Source organism: Diuraphis noxia, unplaced genomic scaffold, assembly GCF_037042655.1.
Source record: "Diuraphis noxia isolate RWA-SAM2 unplaced genomic scaffold, SU_Dnox_SAM2 contig0004, whole genome shotgun sequence".
Classification (NCBI taxonomy): domain Eukaryota; kingdom Metazoa; phylum Arthropoda; class Insecta; order Hemiptera; family Aphididae; genus Diuraphis; species Diuraphis noxia.
This window is the reverse complement of record NW_028301714.1, coordinates 56,267,762-56,288,046: the sequence shown is the minus strand read 5'-3', so window position 1 is coordinate 56,288,046 and position 20,285 is coordinate 56,267,762. Positions and strand designations below refer to the sequence as shown.

General features: G+C 27.8%; 1 protein-coding gene across 3 annotated transcripts; it reads right to left on the bottom strand.

Annotated features, from left to right (window-relative positions):
• Positions 1 to 987: 987 nt before the first annotated feature.
• LOC107161320 (uncharacterized) lies at positions 988 to 15,187 on the bottom strand. Of its 3 annotated transcripts, none has more exons than XM_089225988.1 (22): positions 14,854 to 15,187; positions 14,611 to 14,795; positions 14,238 to 14,418; positions 13,331 to 13,493; positions 13,095 to 13,258; positions 11,871 to 12,995; positions 10,658 to 10,855; positions 10,452 to 10,583; positions 10,221 to 10,391; positions 9,973 to 10,138; positions 7,404 to 7,540; positions 7,169 to 7,333; positions 5,630 to 5,752; positions 4,825 to 4,926; positions 4,493 to 4,730; positions 4,244 to 4,434; positions 3,914 to 4,170; positions 3,627 to 3,811; positions 3,279 to 3,508; positions 3,050 to 3,218; positions 2,683 to 2,985; positions 988 to 1,530 (listed from the first exon to the last, which is right to left on the bottom strand). In XM_089225988.1, exons 1-22 carry the CDS (start codon positions 14,971 to 14,973, stop codon positions 1,436 to 1,438), a joined length of 4,800 nt encoding a protein of 1,599 aa, XP_089082114.1. In that variant the 5' UTR covers positions 14,974 to 15,187; the 3' UTR covers positions 988 to 1,435. The 3 variants fall into 3 exon arrangements, with proteins under 3 accessions (XP_089082114.1, XP_089082113.1, XP_089082115.1); XM_089225987.1 differs by having other exon boundaries at positions 10,658 to 10,867; positions 14,854 to 15,186; XM_089225989.1 differs by lacking the exon at positions 5,630 to 5,752 and having other exon boundaries at positions 10,658 to 10,867; positions 14,854 to 15,186.
• Between the last annotated feature and the right edge of the window lie 5,098 nt (positions 15,188 to 20,285).

Here is a 20,285-nt window from a genome sequence, read left to right as displayed (position 1 = left end):
ATAGGTGCCTGTTAGATTACATACCATAATATAGAAATAATGTATATATATATTATCAGCTGTCTTACATAATATAATATCACAACATTTGTAAATGTACTTTTAATTTAAATTATTCTATAAATACTAAATCTACATTACATGGTTAAAATTAAAATTTTTAATTAATGTTTAATATTTACACTATGCTTCAATACTAGTTAATGATACGTATACTTTTCAAATTATAATAACTAGTGATGGGGTAAACGTAAACCCTTGATGTTCGGCTTGGTTTGAAAATTCGAATTCTGTATGAAAAAAATTTGAACCGAACTATCAAGCTTCTTTTACCAATGAAAATTGAACTTGAAAATATTTGTTGAATTAGACGTCCGATCCAAGATAATTTAAAGAATGAACATTTGTACAGTTCAAAAATTATTTTTAAAATATAAAAACGGATAATGATTATTTAGAAATAATTACTATACACATAATTATTAATTAATGATAATATTTTATATAAATTTTGAAAATGAATAGTAAATATGTTGAGTTCAACTTAAACTGATCCTAGGTTTGGTTTGGTTCGTTTTGATAGAAGATATAAAGGTTCGATCCAGGTTTGAAAAACAATTTAAAGTTTAGTTTGATTTAAAAAATTAGGGCCTATCACTAATAATAACATCAAAATCCTTAAGTATTTACATGTTTTGAATTAATCTGTCATTGATACATTGTACCAGAGATTAACAAGTTTTATAGTAACTACCATATAAAATAATTGACGGAGACGCCAAACTATTATTTTTTTGGAAGACTAATATAATATTAGTTATATAAATATTTTATTTAATATGTTATTTGACAGCTACCAACAAAGTCTGTGCATATTTATATATAACACAGCATCACTTAATAATGTTTGTACTATACATTTTGGATGATTCCACAATGTGTGCTGGAACTGCTGCTGATTGACAAATAAGAATAAACTAACATCAATTACATAATTAACCATATTATATTTTATTAACATTTAAAAAATAATATTATTGATAAAAAATATATAACTTTTTAAATTAAAATTTATCAAATTAGATTTACAAAAATTGGTGTGACAACAATCATAATTAAAACTAAACGTGGGAAAGAGATACTATATTGAAATAATACAATTTTATCTAAGAACATTTTATTTTTACATAAACAATTATAAAAGATTATTAATTAGAAAACAATGAGTTTATAAATGAATTAATATTTTAAGAGTTTGGAATATACAAAATACAATTATTATTACTAATAAAATATAATTCTAAAGAGAACTTTATACATGAAACAACTTTTATTTAAATCATTCGAAATTGAACATAAGAAACATAGCAAACAACTGAAGATTTAAATTTTTAAAGGTAGATTTATATACATACAATGTTGTGAATTCTTGTAACTAATTCGTTATTTTTTTCGCTTTTTTATAAGCCATGTCATAATTGACATATTGTGTCATAACTGCGGATAGTACAAACTCAGAAGAATAGATACCTAAAATGAAAATATAAAATTACAAATTGTTACATGTTAACCTACCACTAAATTTGATCAGGTCTACAGTATAACTAAATAAAATCTAATCTACATACTAATATAGTACATATTGATAATGTGATAGAGTTTATCGTATGTGTGTAGGAATTAAATAATTAATAAAATAATTAAGACAAAAAGACTCCAAATAAATTAGAGATTATAGCCATTGTAGATGTATTTAAGTGTACTACATGATGATCATTGTCAACTATTTCAATACATTTTATATTGTTATGCTGTGTTTACGTCATCCCAGAAAACTTCATATAAATTGTTATGTTATTTTAATGGATCACTACCATTGCTGTTTAGTCGGCGATCTAACAAATCTGTTGTTTAACACAGCAAGGTGGAAAGATACAACACATATCACAATAATTTAATATCTAAAAGTATGTTATTGTGGATCTTTGTGAATATTTATCAGTATAATAGCTATTCAGCTATTAAAGTGTTATATGACCGGTATAATAATATGTTGTTTATCCTAATAACTCAAGTCACGTGTACTTTTTAGTAAAATTAAATAAAATTATAACATAATATATAAGAGTAGGTATGTCATATTTTATGGTAAGTAGCATCCTGCAGGCATACTGTTTTATGGTAAGTAGCATATACACGAGTATCAAAAGAATATGTATATCAATTCAAATAAAATCTGTTGTATCTTAACATATCAACATGTACACAATAAAAACTCAACCGACTATGAAAATTATAAGAACAAATCTGAGATAGTTATACCCTGTTAAATAATTCTTCATTTAAGTTAATGTTGGACCAAAAATTGTTAAAAGGCGGTCATATAAAGTAAATGGTTGTTTAAAATAAAAGTTAGTAGACTATTTCCTTCTTATATAGCCTAATGGAGTTATATAATTATAAGATTAAGGAGTAACGTTTTTATTATTTTGTTTCATAGGATCTTGATGTCAAAGGATATTATGTTTAAACTTAAAAATTTGGCATGAAACAAGTGTCAACCAACTTAAAATTAAATAAGAACCATTTTTTAACATATCAATAGTTGACAACAATAATATAAACATGAAAATGGTCTATTGGCTTATAAAATATTTGAATAAATATTAAGTATTGGCTCACCATAAGATGATCGAATAAGATCAGAAACCAGATGAAGATCATTATTAGATGCAATTACGATGTATGTATTAGGTTCAAGTTCTTGTATAGCTCTCAATGATCTTCTTTGTTTTTCCACAGTACCACCTGCTGATTCTATTATTTGCCGAACAATGTACACTGATGGATGAGTAACTCCCGGAGTCACATAAAATATCTTTCCTTTGAATAATTCATGTCGATTTGGATTAGATAGTATTTTATGTACTTTACAAATGACTTTCTGATCTACAGAAACTTCTTCAATAGTGTAAATTGCTTCACCTAAAATTGTATTAAAAATTAAACATGTATAACATAGTAATTTATTATAATTTTATCAGTATACCTAAAAACATGTGTTGAGTAGAAGAATCCTTAAGCCATTCAGCATTCACAATATGTTTGACAGTTGAAAGACAACATAAAAATTTTGTAGTTCTAACTGGTTCTTTCATCACTAAATGAGTAGCATCTGAATAATTTTTAGCAATTGTGCCACCAAGTTGTAAGACCATCTGCAAGAAAAAACAATTAACTGTAATAATCATTAGTATTAAAATAATAGTATAACATACACGTTGTTCTTCTTTTCCTAAGCCAAATCCAGAAAGCATGACACATGGCCGATATTCTATTGGCGGTGGGTCGATATTTGTGATAATTATATCAGCTGTGCTTAAGTCATTATTTTCTTGGTCTGGAAAATTAGCATTTGGTCGAGGCCGTTTTCTTTTAACAGGAACATGATTATTACGTATTCTATCATATGATTCTTGGGTAACGTTAATTGGCATTTTCCACGCCCCTATTATTCAAAATTTCAATATAAAATTCGAAAAAAAAAATGATTATTATATCAATAACTGACAAAAGTTCATTAAAATTCTAATTTTATAGCCTATTTATAATTACTACAATCTTACCCATTAGGTGAAGTACCAGGTTATAGTCAACTCTGAATGGATTGTTTAGATTGAATTGTTGATACTTAACATTCTCTGGTTGATACATACACGATAAATGACCAAATAGAATTTCATTTAACCATTGCACATTAACCACAGGTCGATTAATATCTCTAGCTTTTTTAACTTTTTTGCCTTCTAATCTAAAACCATTAAAACCACAATTTAAGAAATTGATAAACATATGAAAAATGAATATGAATCAATATTAAAATTATTTATATTTAAGTAGTGAATGTACATACTTTCTTGTAACTAAAATATTGTTGTCAGCAGAAAAGTAAGACGTAACACGAGCACCAGTCAACTCAATCATAAATTTAACACGATTGCGTTCATCACTCTCAAAATTTGTCAGTGATATCAACATCTGTCGGCAAGGTCTTTCCTCACTATATGGAGTAGGAAAATGAAGGGCATACCAAGGAGGCATAAGTTGTTGTTTGGTTATTATATCACTAAGCCAGTAGGCTGTAATACATCTTTTTCCATCGCGTAAACCCTAATAATATATTTAACAATGTTACAATTGCTAAGAAAAAATAATAGTTTTAACTTTTAACTTATAATTCTACCTGTTGAACAAGAGGATGTTTTTGAGTTTGGCAGAGAATATGTGTAAGGCGTAGGGTGTAAGATGGTTCAATCTCACCACCGTGGTCCAGGATAATTTGTTTCCAGGTAGGTACTTCTTTTATAGTATCTGGACATCGGTCATATTCAACAATCAAAAATATACAACCAAGCAAACACTTGTCGGGTGGTACTAAATATAAAAAAGAATTTAATTTCATTGGTTTATGATAATGGTAAACTTTTAGTACATTTGAGATTTGGATTGTGTCCAAAAAATCTAGCCTGATGAGGAAGTTGTTGATGACCAACAGTTTGTCCAGCAGCACTTTTTGCCAAAACTGCCGCAACTCTTACAGCAGCCGATTGGTTATAATTTGCAGGTAACGTTTTATTAGGAGCGGCTGTTTGAACAGCTGTACGACCAACTACTTGAGCAGCACGGTTTGTTGCGGTATTGTTAGTAACATTATTCAAAACTGTTCGAGACTATTAGCACACAAAAAAGTATATGTATACATTAATTTATTTTACATTTCAATACAATACTATTACATAATTATTCTGATCATTAATTAAGTACCTGATATGTGCCTTGAGTACTTCCTTGTTGTTGAGCAGCATGATGTTGAGCGGTCATCAATCTCAATTGTCCTGCAGCACTTATTTCTTGCCCAGACATTTGCTATAAAAGTCATAAATTTAGGTTAATTAATGTATGGCATATGTTTTTACATTAAAAATGAAATATAAATATATTAGCATGTTATTTTATTGTATCAACTATTATTGTTATTATTTATTATACACAAACTCATGCTGTAATCACAAATATGCATTAAATATTATATTACCAAGTTATCATTATATATATATCAATAAATATATCATTTTTCTTTTAAACTAATAACATGATTAGATTTATAATGTAAGAAGTGGATCTAGATAAACAAATTTTGTTAATATTGTAGTTTAATTAGAAATTAGATTACATTACGTTAGCAACACCAAACCATCATATTGAATTAAATTATCAACAATAAATTTTGTTAAGAATTATATAAGGTTAGATTAATAAGCAATAAATTAATGTTTATGTTAAATTAGTACATATTTAATATATATAAGTTTAAACAATAACATTACTAGTATTAAATACAAAAATGGTGGCATTTATAGGATATTAATTCAAACATGGAAGTATCATAACTTCATAATACGCTTAAATTGTCTTTATTATCCTAACCATTATTATTGATAGTGTATATTAGAATGACCATGCATTAGCTCAATATTAAAAAACAACTGAATGAAGTTATGCACATAGAGATGTGTCTACGAAGACAAAATTCAAAACAGCGTTGGTCCATTGCGTGTTTACTTTTTACCTGTTGCTGTGTTGAAGTGGACGATGATATGCCATTTTGTAAACGTATACTTAACATATTAGCAAGCGCAGTTTTGGTCTTAGGGTTTACAACCAACGCTTGTTGATTTGATTGAGGTGTTTGCTAGAAAAATATGATGATTTTGATGCAATCATAACAGCAAAAATATTCCATTTATCCAAAAATAAATTGGATATTTGTATGCAATAAGTAAAACACAATATTACAATTAAATTGTACTATTTTGATTTCACCTGAAATCGTAAGCTTAGTAACAAGTTAAATTATTCAACATAAATATATTTTGTAATGCTTTGATTATATTGATGTAGAATAATAGTGGATTACTATTCTAAAATTTAAAATTTAAATTGTGAACTAAAAAAATAATATAAATGGGACAAATTACATGAGTTGATTTTTAATTGATCAAGATGATTTGATTTTCTTGAAAACCTTTGAGAAATTAAAAATAATCCACTAACTATTATTTAGATCTTACATCTAGATACATAAATCACCAATTTCAAATATATATAAATGAAAGGTTAAACAAACACAAATGAAAATTTATTGTAATATTAAATTAAATTTAAAAAAAATGTGTTGAATACATATTTTAATTTAATTTGAAATTATGTAATAAACAAAATAATACTAAAAACGATTAATTTATTTTTGTGAGGATTTAACTTCAACACATTGTTGGACAATCTTTTGAATATAATATATGTTTTTAACAATATAATAAATGAAAAAAAACTAAGCTAAAATAGGTACATGTATATAATATTAATAAAATATAATAGTATTATGAGAGGAAGATATTTAGAACTATTAGGACTATTATGAAATTGAAATAGTAGAATGTAAAAACTTGTTCTACAGTTTCAAATTAGTAAATTAAGAAATGTACATAATAATTTTAGATTTAATACATTATTAAGCATCAAAAGATCTTTGCAAAAATTATAAATCAAACAATAATTATGATAATATGCAGCATATTATTATCTATTATCAATAGTTGAAAATCATGATCATGTAGTTTTCCTATGTCAAGGAAAGTATATAGCCAGTTTTGCAAATTAACGACTTTACTAAAATCTTTAGGACATTTAGATACAAAAAAAAAAAAAATAAAATAAAAATACTGATATTTGAAATATATTGAATTATTACTTCCAGTTATAAATTAAAATATTTATTAGCTTGAACTTATCAAAATACATTTTAGTGTGATATACTTTGTACATAATTCAACTTTTAATTTTGTAATTAAATATATAAGTATTTAACACATCATACATTTTATAGGTTTCTATTAGAACAAATGATATCCATCCAATTAATGTGTAGGTACACAGTTATAAAGAATTTAATATATAGAGGAGTATCATTAAAAAGTAAATATAGAAAACCTCAAACCAACATTTTATCAAGAACACCAAAATAATGTCCGTCACCAAAAAGCAATCGCCCCAATAACATGTACACTTTTCCAATGTAAGTAAAACAATAAATCAACATTGTACTTACTGGAAATGTTTCTTGACTTGGTGTTTGTGTTTCAGTTTGCTCGTTTGTTGGTAATGTTGGCGTCTGTTGTGGCTGAACATTTGAAGTCTGTGCTGTAGCCACTTGAGGTGATTGTACAACATTAGGCTGCATTGCATTAGGAATTGGTGCTTGGTTGGGGGCAACCTAATGAACAATACAATGAATTTTGAAACATGATTACAAACACTTGCTACTTCATCTTAGGATTTAGTACCTGTTGTTGCAACGTTTGTTGTTTTTGTGAGGCATCCATTTGCAATTGTTGTAATCTTAACTGTTGGAGTTGTTGTTGTCTTTGATGTATTTGAGCCAATTGTGCAGCAGACATAGATCCGGAAGTTTGTTGATGTCCTGTAATAATTTTTCTATCATAGTAATTAATTGAAACTAAGACCTACTTCTAATCAGTAACTTATATCTTAATTGTACACAAGTCAAAATTAAATAAATATATACTTAGTGACTGGATTCAGGTTGAAGTTAAATATTACTACATAATTTGATGTACTATTAACCCACAAAATGTAAGAAAATTAGGAAATAATGATATATACATAATATTTAAATCATATGTATGTATGTATATATATATATATATACATATTATGATTTAAATAGCAACAAATAATAATATTATTAACTTAAAATTTTGAAAATGGGAAGATATTATAGTATTATTGAACAAATTCATTTAAAAATATTGTGAATTGAGTTTTGACAACAATTTTTTTATATAAAAATTACAATTAAAAGTTATATCTAAAATTGATATAGTTTTTAGGTTTTACAGTAACTCCCATAAAGAGGTAGGGAAATTTAATTTTTTTGAATTTAACATTTATAAAAACAAGATTATATGATAAAATAAGAAAACATCATTTATACCCTATTAATAATATTAACCTTATCATTTAAAATATTTATCTTGTTTTTTTATACAGCTGATAATAGACGTGTATATAGAACATAACATTAAAAACATATTAATTTTATATTATAAAAGTTGTATTTAAATTACTTACAGCTTATAATATTTATAATCAATGATAGGTACCTATAGGCTATAGGTTAATGACCATTTACATGAATGCTTTAGAAGATATTTATCCCTAATAAATAAATAATCAATGCTAATACTTATTATCTATATGACTTTAGCAGGTAAAGCCTCATAAATTATAATAGTTATGATATAAACAACTAAATAATCTTTTCTGTGTTCTTTTTGTATATAGAGAATTATAAAAATAATATGTAATAATTACAAATTGGCTTGTTTTTGACGTACAATGCACATATTGTTTATTTTGGGATGAATGTTAACAGCGTTTAAAGAATGATACATTTTCAGTATGTAACACGAGCAAAATTATAACTTATAATCTTTATGACTGGGAAAGGAGGGAAAAAATATGCCTGAAAAAGACCCTATTTATTTCAAGGTCAATATTATGCGCAAATTTAAATTTATTCACTGCATATGGCCTGAAGTAATTTTCAAATTTAATACTTGGCTCTTTCCAAAATCTTAGTGAAGATGAATGGCCCAAAATGATAGTATTATGAATATTTGTTTAAATTATAAATGTTTTTCAATGAACTTTATGCTCATAAATGTATTGGAGATAAAAAATTGAAATTCACTCAACATTCAATTACTAGAGCACGCTATTCACAATTTTTTATAATTTTTGGTTTTACTTATAGAGCAGCAGTTCAGCAGATTTCCTAAACGTTGGAGTATAATATTATAGGAAGGTACTCAATACTCATTTGCAGTCTTGCAGACTATATACATTTTTTTATGATTCTGAAACTTGGAACTTGGAGATACAAATTGCAAAGCTTGAATAATATTTGACGTAGCATCTTGAAAATTAACAGAAATATGTGTGGCGCGTGGAACATAATAGGAACCGTAGATTTCTTCCTATTTGGAATTTTATCATCCATGTTATGATCCCAATAATTTAAGCAGTGCCATTTTATAGTATTAACGTCAAAGAAAAGTTGAAATCTATACTAATAAAAATATTCAACGATTCAAGTGATTTATGATCTTTCATAGTCTTTTTGGGAATTATTTTTTAATAATTAAGTAATAGTAAATTTATAGACATTTAAATTACCATTGAATTAAATTCTAAAAAAATAAAAAACTAACCAAAAATCAACTCCTATAATAAATCTAGAAAAAAGCTGTTTTTATTTGTTTTTAAAACTAAAATCAGTTCACTCTAAGATTTTGAATATTATTGTATCTAACAAATGAAAAATAATATTATACTGATACAAGTCTAAACAGTCAAACCATGTAAGTTTAATAACTGTCAGGCGTAATCTATAGGGTAAATTTTTAGAGAGAGAAGTAGGTAGACTGTGGTAGAACTAAAAATCTATAAGGTATAAACTAAGACAATATTATCCCATCCCTAGGTTACACCAATGACAATTGTACAATTATTATATAAAATCTAATGTAGGGGGGCAACGCCTTCAATTGTATGTATTACAATTCACCCAAAATGTGAACTTCACTCCCTCTATTGACTCTATCTGAACAGGATAATAATTATGTTCATCTAGTACGATAATCATATCTATAGTGATCCAGTACACAACTGGTTTCTGAGATTTATGTGACACAATACATTTTGATGTACAAGTTAGTTTACACTATTAAACTTCAAAATTTGTAAAATATAATCAATTCATATAAAACAATTAGTAAAAGTAGTTTGGAAACATATTCTGTAATTATTATTTGATACTAAGTTACTCACCTTGTTCAGTAACAGGTGACTGTTGCCAAACTGTAGTTTGCGGTTGAACAGCTTGTTGATTGTTCACCAATGTATTGCTTACAGTTTTTGCATTGGTTGGTAGTCCAGTAGTGACAGTTCCACCTGCCATTTGTTGTTGTTGCTGTTGTTGTTGTTGAGCCAACAGCTTTTAGAAAAATAAAATAATTATTATTATATTGGCTTTGAACACAATAGTTTATAATATTATAATTATACAGATGCATTACTTGTTGTTGCCGTATTTGATTCCATTGTACTTGTTGAGCTGGTGTCATTCCAGTAGACGATATTAGTTGATGATTAAGAGTACGAATGACAGTTGTTTGACCATTGGGTGCTGTTGCTGGTCTCACAATATTTGTACCTCCAGCCACACCTGCAGCTTGCTGTTGGCGAGCCTATAAGATAATTGTTATTTTTTATTGATATTGAATGGAATTATTTAGTATCAATCGTACATTAAATTGTTGCAAAACAAGGTTCCTTTGTTTTGTTAATTTATTAATAAATGCCAATCGTTCAGCTGGATTCATTGCTTGTATTTGCTGGTGCGTTTTTGCATCCATATGTATCATCTGTTGTGGCCCGTGCTAGAAACAGTTGATGTTTAAAGATACTGAACTATTAACTATAAACTATGAATGGTAAAAAAGTGATTAATTACCGGAGACTGCTGTGACCATATTACTTGTCTTTGATCCATTGGCTGTTGAATAGTTCTTTGAATAGTTAAAGTTTGTTGTGGGGGCCATTGAGTTTGAGTAGTAGGTTGTGTATTTGAATTATTCATATTTACTGTTGGTTGTTGTCCGATGACTAAGGTTTGTTGTTGTTGAATTTGTTGGGATTGTTGCTGGTTAACCTGAACACGTGGCTAAAAGATAATTAAAATATATTCTCTATACACACATGTAATATTATGTAAAAATTAAGTAAACTATAATATGTATTTTGAAACGCCAATAGCTTCAGGAGTTGGGATTTGTGAAATAAAAAATAAAAAAATAATAATATAACAATTAGAGGTCCTTTACGAGAATTGTAGAGATTGTATCCACCCATGAGAAAATGATTACAAAAATAATTAAAAATATCAGTACTGATAATAAGTTATAACTATTAACAATAGCAGACAATTGATTGAAATGGCCTTTCAAAATTCATACTTTAGACCAGAGGTATTCAAACTGTGCGTCGCGGCTCCCAGGGGCGTCGCGAGAGTTTGCAAAGGGAGCCGCGTCAAAGCACCGAAAACCAACATCATACCTAGGTCCTGTATAATTATTATAAATATTATCTGCAATCATTATTGAAATGAATACGACACACCTTACGATTCGAACATTTGAAGTTTTATTTCTAGTACTAAAGTCACTGTTATTATCACCCATATTGTATTCGTGTGTTGTTTCAATTTTTTCATAATAATTTGGGAGCCGTAAACATATTGTAAACACCCAAAGGAGCCGCGAGCTGAAAAAGTTTGAATACCTCTGCTTTAGACCTAAAAAGCTAAATGTGTTATCAGATATGACTTGTGGGAAAATTTGTATTAAACAGATGTTAAGTCGTTAGACTTGAGTCTTAAATGTTACACTATTGTTGCTAAATGTGTATAATACAGTTTTTTATTTGTAATTTAAAATTTACTTGTGTTTTAATTCTTAAATGTTCCTTTTAGAATAAAAATACCCTAAAACTGTTTGTTTTAAAAAAACAAGTATGTGTATATAATCTAAAATAGCATTTTTTACATATTATTATTTTCATTTTTGGTCTCCTCAGGTGCAATAGTAGGATCTTATATAATCACAATAGGGTCACTATTGATAATAATATTTAAATAAATATAAGAAAATGTATTTAAATAATAGTACCATATTAGATGGTGGATGAGCCATTCGCCATTGAGTTGAAACAGTACCACCACCTTGTTGAACAATGCGTTGCTGAAACATTAATCTCTGCTGTTGTTGAAGTAGAAGTTGTTGTTGCTGGTTTGACGGATTAGCTTGAGCCTGTTGAAGCTGCTGTCCATTTGATACTATGCAAATCTGAGAAGCTTGTGTAGACTGGACATTTTGTAATTGAGGTTGTTGATGCAAGTGAACTTGAGCATTTTGAGTAACTTGCTGAGGAAATTGTACTTGTTGACTATTACTTGTTTGAAATTGTATCTGCTGTGGCTGAATTTGTTGCCCTTGTTGCAATTGGTTAGAATGCTGTGGGTTTTGTTGTAATTGAACTGTTTGTTTTTGTATCTGTGTTAGTTGACCCTGCTGTTGTTGACCTTGTTGGAGTTGAACAGTTTGCTGTTGCAATTGAGGCATTTGAACTTGTTGCTGTTGTGGTTGACCCTGTTGAATTTGAACAGACTGTGGTTGTAACTGAGGTAATTGACCTTGTTGGATTTGTACCGTTTGTTGCTGTGACAGTGGTATTTGGTTTGGCTGTTGGCTTGATTGAAGTTGCTGGACGTTTTGTTGTTGCTGTTGACCTGACTGAATTTGAACATTTTGCTGTTGCAATACTACTTGCTGTTGTTGATTTTGAAGTTGTTGGCCAGGAATAGACTGCAGCTGTTGAACTTTTTGTTGCATTTGAATGTGTTGTTGATTTTGTTGAAGTGTTTGTTGTTGGCTTTTTTGCATCATTTGAAGATGAGTTTGTTGTCCTTGTTGCAATTGCATATGGGTTTGTTGAATTTGTTGATGATTAGATTGATATTGCAACTGTTGACCATGCTGTAACTGAATTTGTTTTGATTGTTGCATTTGTTGAGTGCGAATTTGTTGTTGGAATTGATTTTGTTGTTGGGGCATATGCATTTGTTGCTGGGATAAAAGCTGATTATTAGCATGTGTTTGCTGTTGCAATTGTAATTGTTGAACTTGTTGTTGTGATAGTCGTTGAAGTTGTGGAGTAGACATTAATGACATCATTGGTTTTAGTTGAGTAGTATTTGATTGAGCAGTTCCTTGAGTTACTTGTGATGATTGGGTCTAATAATAATTTTAAAAAAAATGTTACATATTATATGTATTAGTTTATACCTTATAATAAGGGTAAAATAAAAATGATGAAGTAAACATTCTAATTACATGAACAGGTTGAGATGTTGGTGGTGTGGGAGGTTGATTCCATGGTAAACGTTGTTTCAACTGTTCTAATCCCTGATTTTTGGGAACAACACCTCCAGGTTGTTCAACGGGCGCATCAAAATCAGCAAAACCAGTAATTGTTGACAAACCACTAGTTTGTAATTCTAAAACAAAAATAAAATTTAAAAACAATTTCAGAGTTTATTCTCAATTAACATAATAACTAAGAAACATACTAAAAGATTGATTTGTAGGTGGTAATTTTGCCGTGACAAGAAGTCTAGGATGATAGTTAGTTTCAGGACATATTTCTTTGTTTTTTAAGCAATCAATAATCCAATCAGGAGTTACAATTTTGATTTTATCTGAACCACTTGATAAAACTGCATCATACTTTTTCTAAATAAAACAGTATATATTCAGTTTTTAATAAAATATTATGATTAGGATTAATTTCAAAACAAATAAATAAAATACATAATTCATAATACACACTTGAACATATTTCATTAAATTTTGGATAAAATATTAGTATACATGATCATTCTATATTTATAATCCATAGTAATAGAACAATGAAAATGCATATCAGTATTATATAAAGATTAAATTGTATATTTAGAGTAGTATCACTTTGTAATATGCAATTTAAACAAAAATTAACAATTAGTTCAAAATATAATATACCTACTGATAATCTATATACTTAGAAATAAGTTTTTTTTAAATATAAAATATATAAAATTTGATTATTTATAGTTAACAATTTTAAACAGAATATTGTATTGTGTCCATATAATTAATCAAATCAATTAAATTCATAGTTCAATTAGTGTAGAATGGCTGATAAATGATAAAATATTTATATTAATTAATTAAAAAATGATAAATAATTGTTGCTTTTTGCAGAGGTTGGGACTTAAAGCAATTAAAATTAGCCAAATAAATGAGAAAAGAAAAAGCATTTAAGAACTTTTGAATATTCAAACGATTTAAGTCCTGAACCCTGCAGTTATTAGATAATAGGTATAGCATAAGTTATTTTTTCACGAAAGATTCCTAATTATTAATGTTAATAAAATACATAGTACAGTAAAGTGATTATTTTTTCAAGAATTTATTTGCAAATATAATATTATTTACCCCAAATGGTTTGGTGACTACCAGATGAGTAGTTTTCTTAAGGTTCAATCTTAGTTGGAAGGTACCACCATTATAGGTGACTAATGCCCATAAGATCTTACAATCATTTGGAATCTGTTGAGATACACATACAACTATTCCGCTAAAAAGATTATCTTCAAATGGATTAAATGGTTTTGTTCTAAAATTATATTATTAAGAAAAAGGCAAAAATTATTGGCATAGGTGTTTGCGTTGATTGAATATATTTAAACATTGTAATACTAAACAATTTTAAACAAAATAAAAAGTTAAACAAAATCATGAAATGTATTTATTTATTAATTAGTTAAATTCAGTTTGTAGATAATTCTGAATGTAGTAAAAAGGATACGGTAGAAGTTTATTGCACAAAACAGACATTCGGATCCATTCTGGAGTTACAGTAGTGACATCATATAATTCTCTTGCAGCACTAACATCAGCTTCTGCATAATTTTTTCCGACAATACAATGTGTAACTGAATCAGATAACAAACATGTTGATTCGGCATTGCTGTTTTTGAGCACCAATAATGCCTAAAACATTTAAAACACCAATATTAACGATTCCGTGAGCATACTAGTCGATACTTACCTCATCTCCGATCGAACCACTTGAAAAATACACAATTTTATCAAATATTTTAAGTTTATTCTCGCCATCCTGCTGCGTGGAGGAGTTTTGGGATTCGTCGGTTTTTGCAGAAGTATCCATCACAGACAATAATTTTCAAATAAAATTTTAATTGGGCTTCATTGCCATTTTGACTGTCAACAATTTTAGAAAAATAAAACTAGTGACTACATTTATATATTTTGGTTGACGACATAAATAGGTATAACAAATTACTAATTAGCCATGAGTATCTTAGTCTAGTTTCCAAGTAATAAGTATCTAACTATAATTAAAATATATAAAATATAATTATTCATCTGCATCCCAAAATATTAAATAATATAAACAATCGTTATCAGTAGACACGTACAGTGTAACCAGCTGTAAGAACGAACGGAATCACAAAAATTTCCCGTATTTTACAAAATATGTTCATTTTTATTCTTATTTTTGATCAATTTATAATGTTTTAGAATTTTATGATTTAAATTGCTTAAAATAATAAAATCAATCACATATCACATATGGTTCCGTGGTAAAATTGAAGTTCATATTTGTAAAATGAAATGGAAAACTTCACCGAGTTAATTGATCTATTAAAATTATTATGTGATAAGCATAGGTATCTATCAGTGATTTTACTTGTCTGAGACGCTCGGTAAGTACTTATATTATACTATATAGAATACGTAGTAACATATTAAATTAAATATGATCTATTCATATTATTGAAATATATAATTCAATTAAACAAATTAAATTGAATTACTATAGCACACCAAAATTTTACGTGGTTAATATACAAAAAAAAAAAAGCTAAAATGCACTAAACCACGAGAATTTTAAAATTTTTTTAAAGACGTAATTTTCAATGCTGATTTTGAAACTGTTTGAATTTTTTTGCGAAACCATTATGTTGGAAGTTATAGCCTTTCAAAGGTTAAGATTTTACGTTTATACGCATGTGTGTAACATTATTTTAATGCCGTGCAAAGTAGACTTAGGCGAGTTGATTACTCGGACTTTTTTCACCTCAGAGTTCGGACTGTTTGGTTATCTTGGTTTATTTGTTAGGGGATCTGCCTGAAGGACACGGATGCTTGTCCCCTCCCCCCAGGTTGGTTATTTTAGTCTCGGGAGGTTTGGAGCTTGGAGGCCAAGTCCCCATCCAACGAGAGTTTAGCGACCGAAGCCTTTAGGCACAATACGGTTAATAAATTAATATTATGTAAATAAACAATTACTATACATAATTATTTAAGTTAAATCTATAAGGATAGAAAGCCGAAAGGTAGAATAAGTTGTTAAATGTTGCATCTCAGTACACAAAGTGAACGACCACTTTGTGAAAAAAATTACACGATTTTAAATTTGAGTGACCATTTCATGAAAAAGTGACCATTTCGTGAAATATTTTTGAATTTATTTCACAAAGTGTGAAAAACGTGTTTCCATTTCACTAAATGGTTATCTTTTCACGAAAAGATCAATTTCACGAAGTGGCTACAACATATATATTATATATTAATTGTATTGACTTTATGTGTATATACTGTATATAGGAACAAAAACAAATTGAATTTGAATTTAAAATTTTTTTAACCTAGGCTTTTGATTAAGTTATTCTTATCAATTATAAGCATGTTCTTAACATGTTAAATACTTAAATTACGCCAAAATTATTTATTATTTATAATTAATAAATTATAATAATAAATGTTAATGGTATAAACATAACAATTACATCAATGATAAATATCCTATAACAATGTTAATTACAATGTTTATCAGACTTAAGCTTAAATAGTTAAATCATTCGCGGTCACACTTATTACCCTCCAAATACCAATTGGAAATTATTATCACGCCACATCTTCTATGATAAAGGTTTTTAAAAAATGTATGATGTTCACTGTTCAGTCTAAAAGCTTAAGAAAAAACAATTTTAAACAAGATTTCTTCTATAAATTGTACTTATGGACTATTAAATTTCAAAAATACACACAATTTTTTTTTTATAACTTAGGTACCTATGCATAAGAAGTTAAAATTTAGATGACCTTTATATTTTGTCAAACTCATGGAAATCTTCAAATTCCTTGTTTTTTAGTTAAAAATCTATATATCGTATGAGTTTTTTTATAGCAGTCTGTCTAGGAATATTCAAAATATACATCTGCATAATTTTTTTATACTCATTTTAAGTTATAATTTTGACGAATCAAATATTTAAACTAAAAATAACAATTTAATAAATCGGAATATAATAAAATAGTTTTGAATTGAAATATAGGGATTGTAAAATAAATAAATTTAACAAATTAATTACCTATTTACATACAATTTACAGTGACCTATATAATGACACTTGGTCGTCTACAGTTCGACACCTACTATACAACTAATTAACAATTTATTACACATTGTATAAAATTTGAAATGATTTTTTTTTAGGCCATAACAGAAAATAGTGATTGTTTGATATTACTTGATGACAGTAAAAAAGACTTTAATAAACTTCCCAAGTTTATAACTGATGGGATTGAAGTGCATTTTGTTTTATACCATCAATATATTTTTAAAGTATAGTCTTTGAAAACAAATAATACTATTCCTATTTTTAAGTATGTAAAATTGAATATAATGGTATATATATATACATATGTATATGTATAAATATATATTTGTAAATATAATAGATTTTAGTATTTTTTCGTATAAAATGTTGTAAAACTGCAGTTATTTTATCTTGTGACTTCTAAGTTATAGTTTATTATCTGATTAAACATAGATAATATGTATAATATAGCTGGCTACTCATATACCTACAATCACCTTTTTTTTTAGGGTCGTCGGGGTTATCCTGGAGTCAACTACTCTGAGTTACCGAACGGTTGTTCGGAGTCAACTCTGCTATCCCGAATGACGCTGAATAGCCAAAGTTGAGTTTTCGAGCGCACCCCTGAACAATACAACGAAAAGGTGCGTGAAGTTAGCGGGGCTATGAAAAGCACTAATTCCCGCTATACTACCATTTTTTAGCGTCCTTTCGGAATAATACAGCTTGTATACAAAATAATAATATAAATATATATGCAATATTATACATAAATAGTGTTATTACTGTTATTACTTATTAATTATTATTAGTTAATAGTTAATAATAAAATGATCACTCGATATTTTTTGCTTAATACTAATATTAATTTATAATTGGACTGATAAAGCTTTGTCATTTTACCACCACGTCTACATAGTAATGAATGGTTGTGTATGAATAAAAGTGTAGATTATATGCGAAAATTGAGAACATTTTGTTAGTAAACAAAAAGTTTATGATGTTTTAATATACGCTTTGTAATATTATTTTAAACACAACTAAGGTAAGTAAAAATTACATTTGTTTATTATTTTATAATTTATATTATTCATCACTGTAATATTATTTACTGTCTGATAAAAGACAATCAGCGATTGTTCAGACTCAGAGATCATCTCACTAGAAAAAAAAATCGAACTTAAAACATGGTTTTTTCGTCTAATGGTACTCGGTGCTCATGAATTGAATATATATAGTTTTGGTAGCAAAATAAACATGATAATATATTGAATTAAAAATCTTTGGAACTGATTTTTATTTTAATTTGTTTTAAACTCTGGTTTAGATATAGTACTGATATTTGTTTTGTAGTAATATATATATATAATATAAGTACATGCTTCAGGCGCTTCAGCAAAGTTGAAAAACAGGGACGTTTTTATAATCGTGGATAACCTATGTTAGGATAAAGCACTAATTTTTATTTTTGTATATCTTTTAAGCACTAATTGAGCACTTAAAATAGGTAGTATAGCGGGAATTAGTGCTTTTCATGATCCCGCTGCGTGAAGTTAGCGGGACGTTATTATAATCGTGGATAATCGATGTTAGGATAGAGCACTAATTTTTATTTTTGTTTATTCTTTGAGCACTAAAAATAGGTAGTATAGCGGGAATTAGTGCTTTTCAAGATCCCGCCAGGTTGAAAAACGGGGATGGCGATAATTCTGGTTTGGAGGGAGCACTAATTTTTAGTTTTGTATATTCTTTATGGTTTAAGCACTAATTGAGCACTAAAAGTTGGTAGTATAGCGGGAATTAATGATTTTCGTGATCCCGCCAGGTTGAAAAACGGGGATGTCGATAACTCTGGTTTGGAGGGAGCACTGATTTTTATTTTTGTATACCCTTTGAGCACTAATTGAGCACTAAAAATTGGTATAGTATAGCGGGAATTAGTGCTTTTCATGATCCCGCTAACTTCACGCACCTACAACGAGTGGGGTCTCGTGCCAGAAGAGTCTATAGACTAATATTGGTTATGATTACGTATTATTGATAGTTACGATATTCTGTTATCTTGTCAATGTATTTGAAATTTGAATTATTAATTATTGAAAGTTTTACCGAGTTTTTCGCTTATTAAATATTTATTTAACTTTATATTCAAACTTTGATAATACCTAGGTATACAAGATACAACCACAAAATAATTTTAATTTCAATTCTTAAAATTTGTTCAATTTGATTCATCACTAAAGGAAATTTTTGTTTTGTTTTTAATGTATGTGCGTGATGTTTTCTGAATGTATTTTCTGTAATTTTACATATTAGTCACAAAATTTGTGTTTGGTGTTTTTAGATGACCTTTATCTTTGATGATTGTTAAACTACCGTCATGATACCGTCTAATCAATTTTTTTTCTAGACTGCGGACCACAAACTGCAATGTATATGAGCTTACATCTTTAATATATAGAGTCATTGTATTTAAATTAGTAAACTTTGCTTCATTATAATTTGTAATATTATTTTGGTTAACTGATTGTCGTCATTTATGATTTTAACAGCTGAAGGGTTTTTTGTAGTATTTTCCAAAGCTTGACAATTAGAGTATGTATATGGAACTATGTATTTAATTTAATAGGTAGTCTTTTGTATACTGTTTGCAGGAACTAATGACAAGTCTGACTGTCATTATAGCCACATCTGCTTCCAATGGCGATAAAAAAAGTTTCAAGGTGATCTTGGCTTAAATTGTAGTTAGTTAGTTACTAGTAAGACATATTGTGCTTATAATTTAAAATTTTATAATAATCCAAAGCATCGTGTTTGCCAAAAATGAAGCCAATGAAACCAGTTTTGCATTGAGAACAAATTCATTTTGTACCATCTTCAAAATTATGTGTTTGAGCATACATAGAAAAATCTTTTATAATGTCTTTATATTTTTAGTATATGATTTGATTTATGGAACTATTAAAAGGTTTATTTGATAAATGTTTTCTGGAATTAAAAGCATTGTTATAAAATTTTCAGAACTTAGCACTAACTAAACATCATTGAAAATTAGAATTTATGCTGTTTAAAT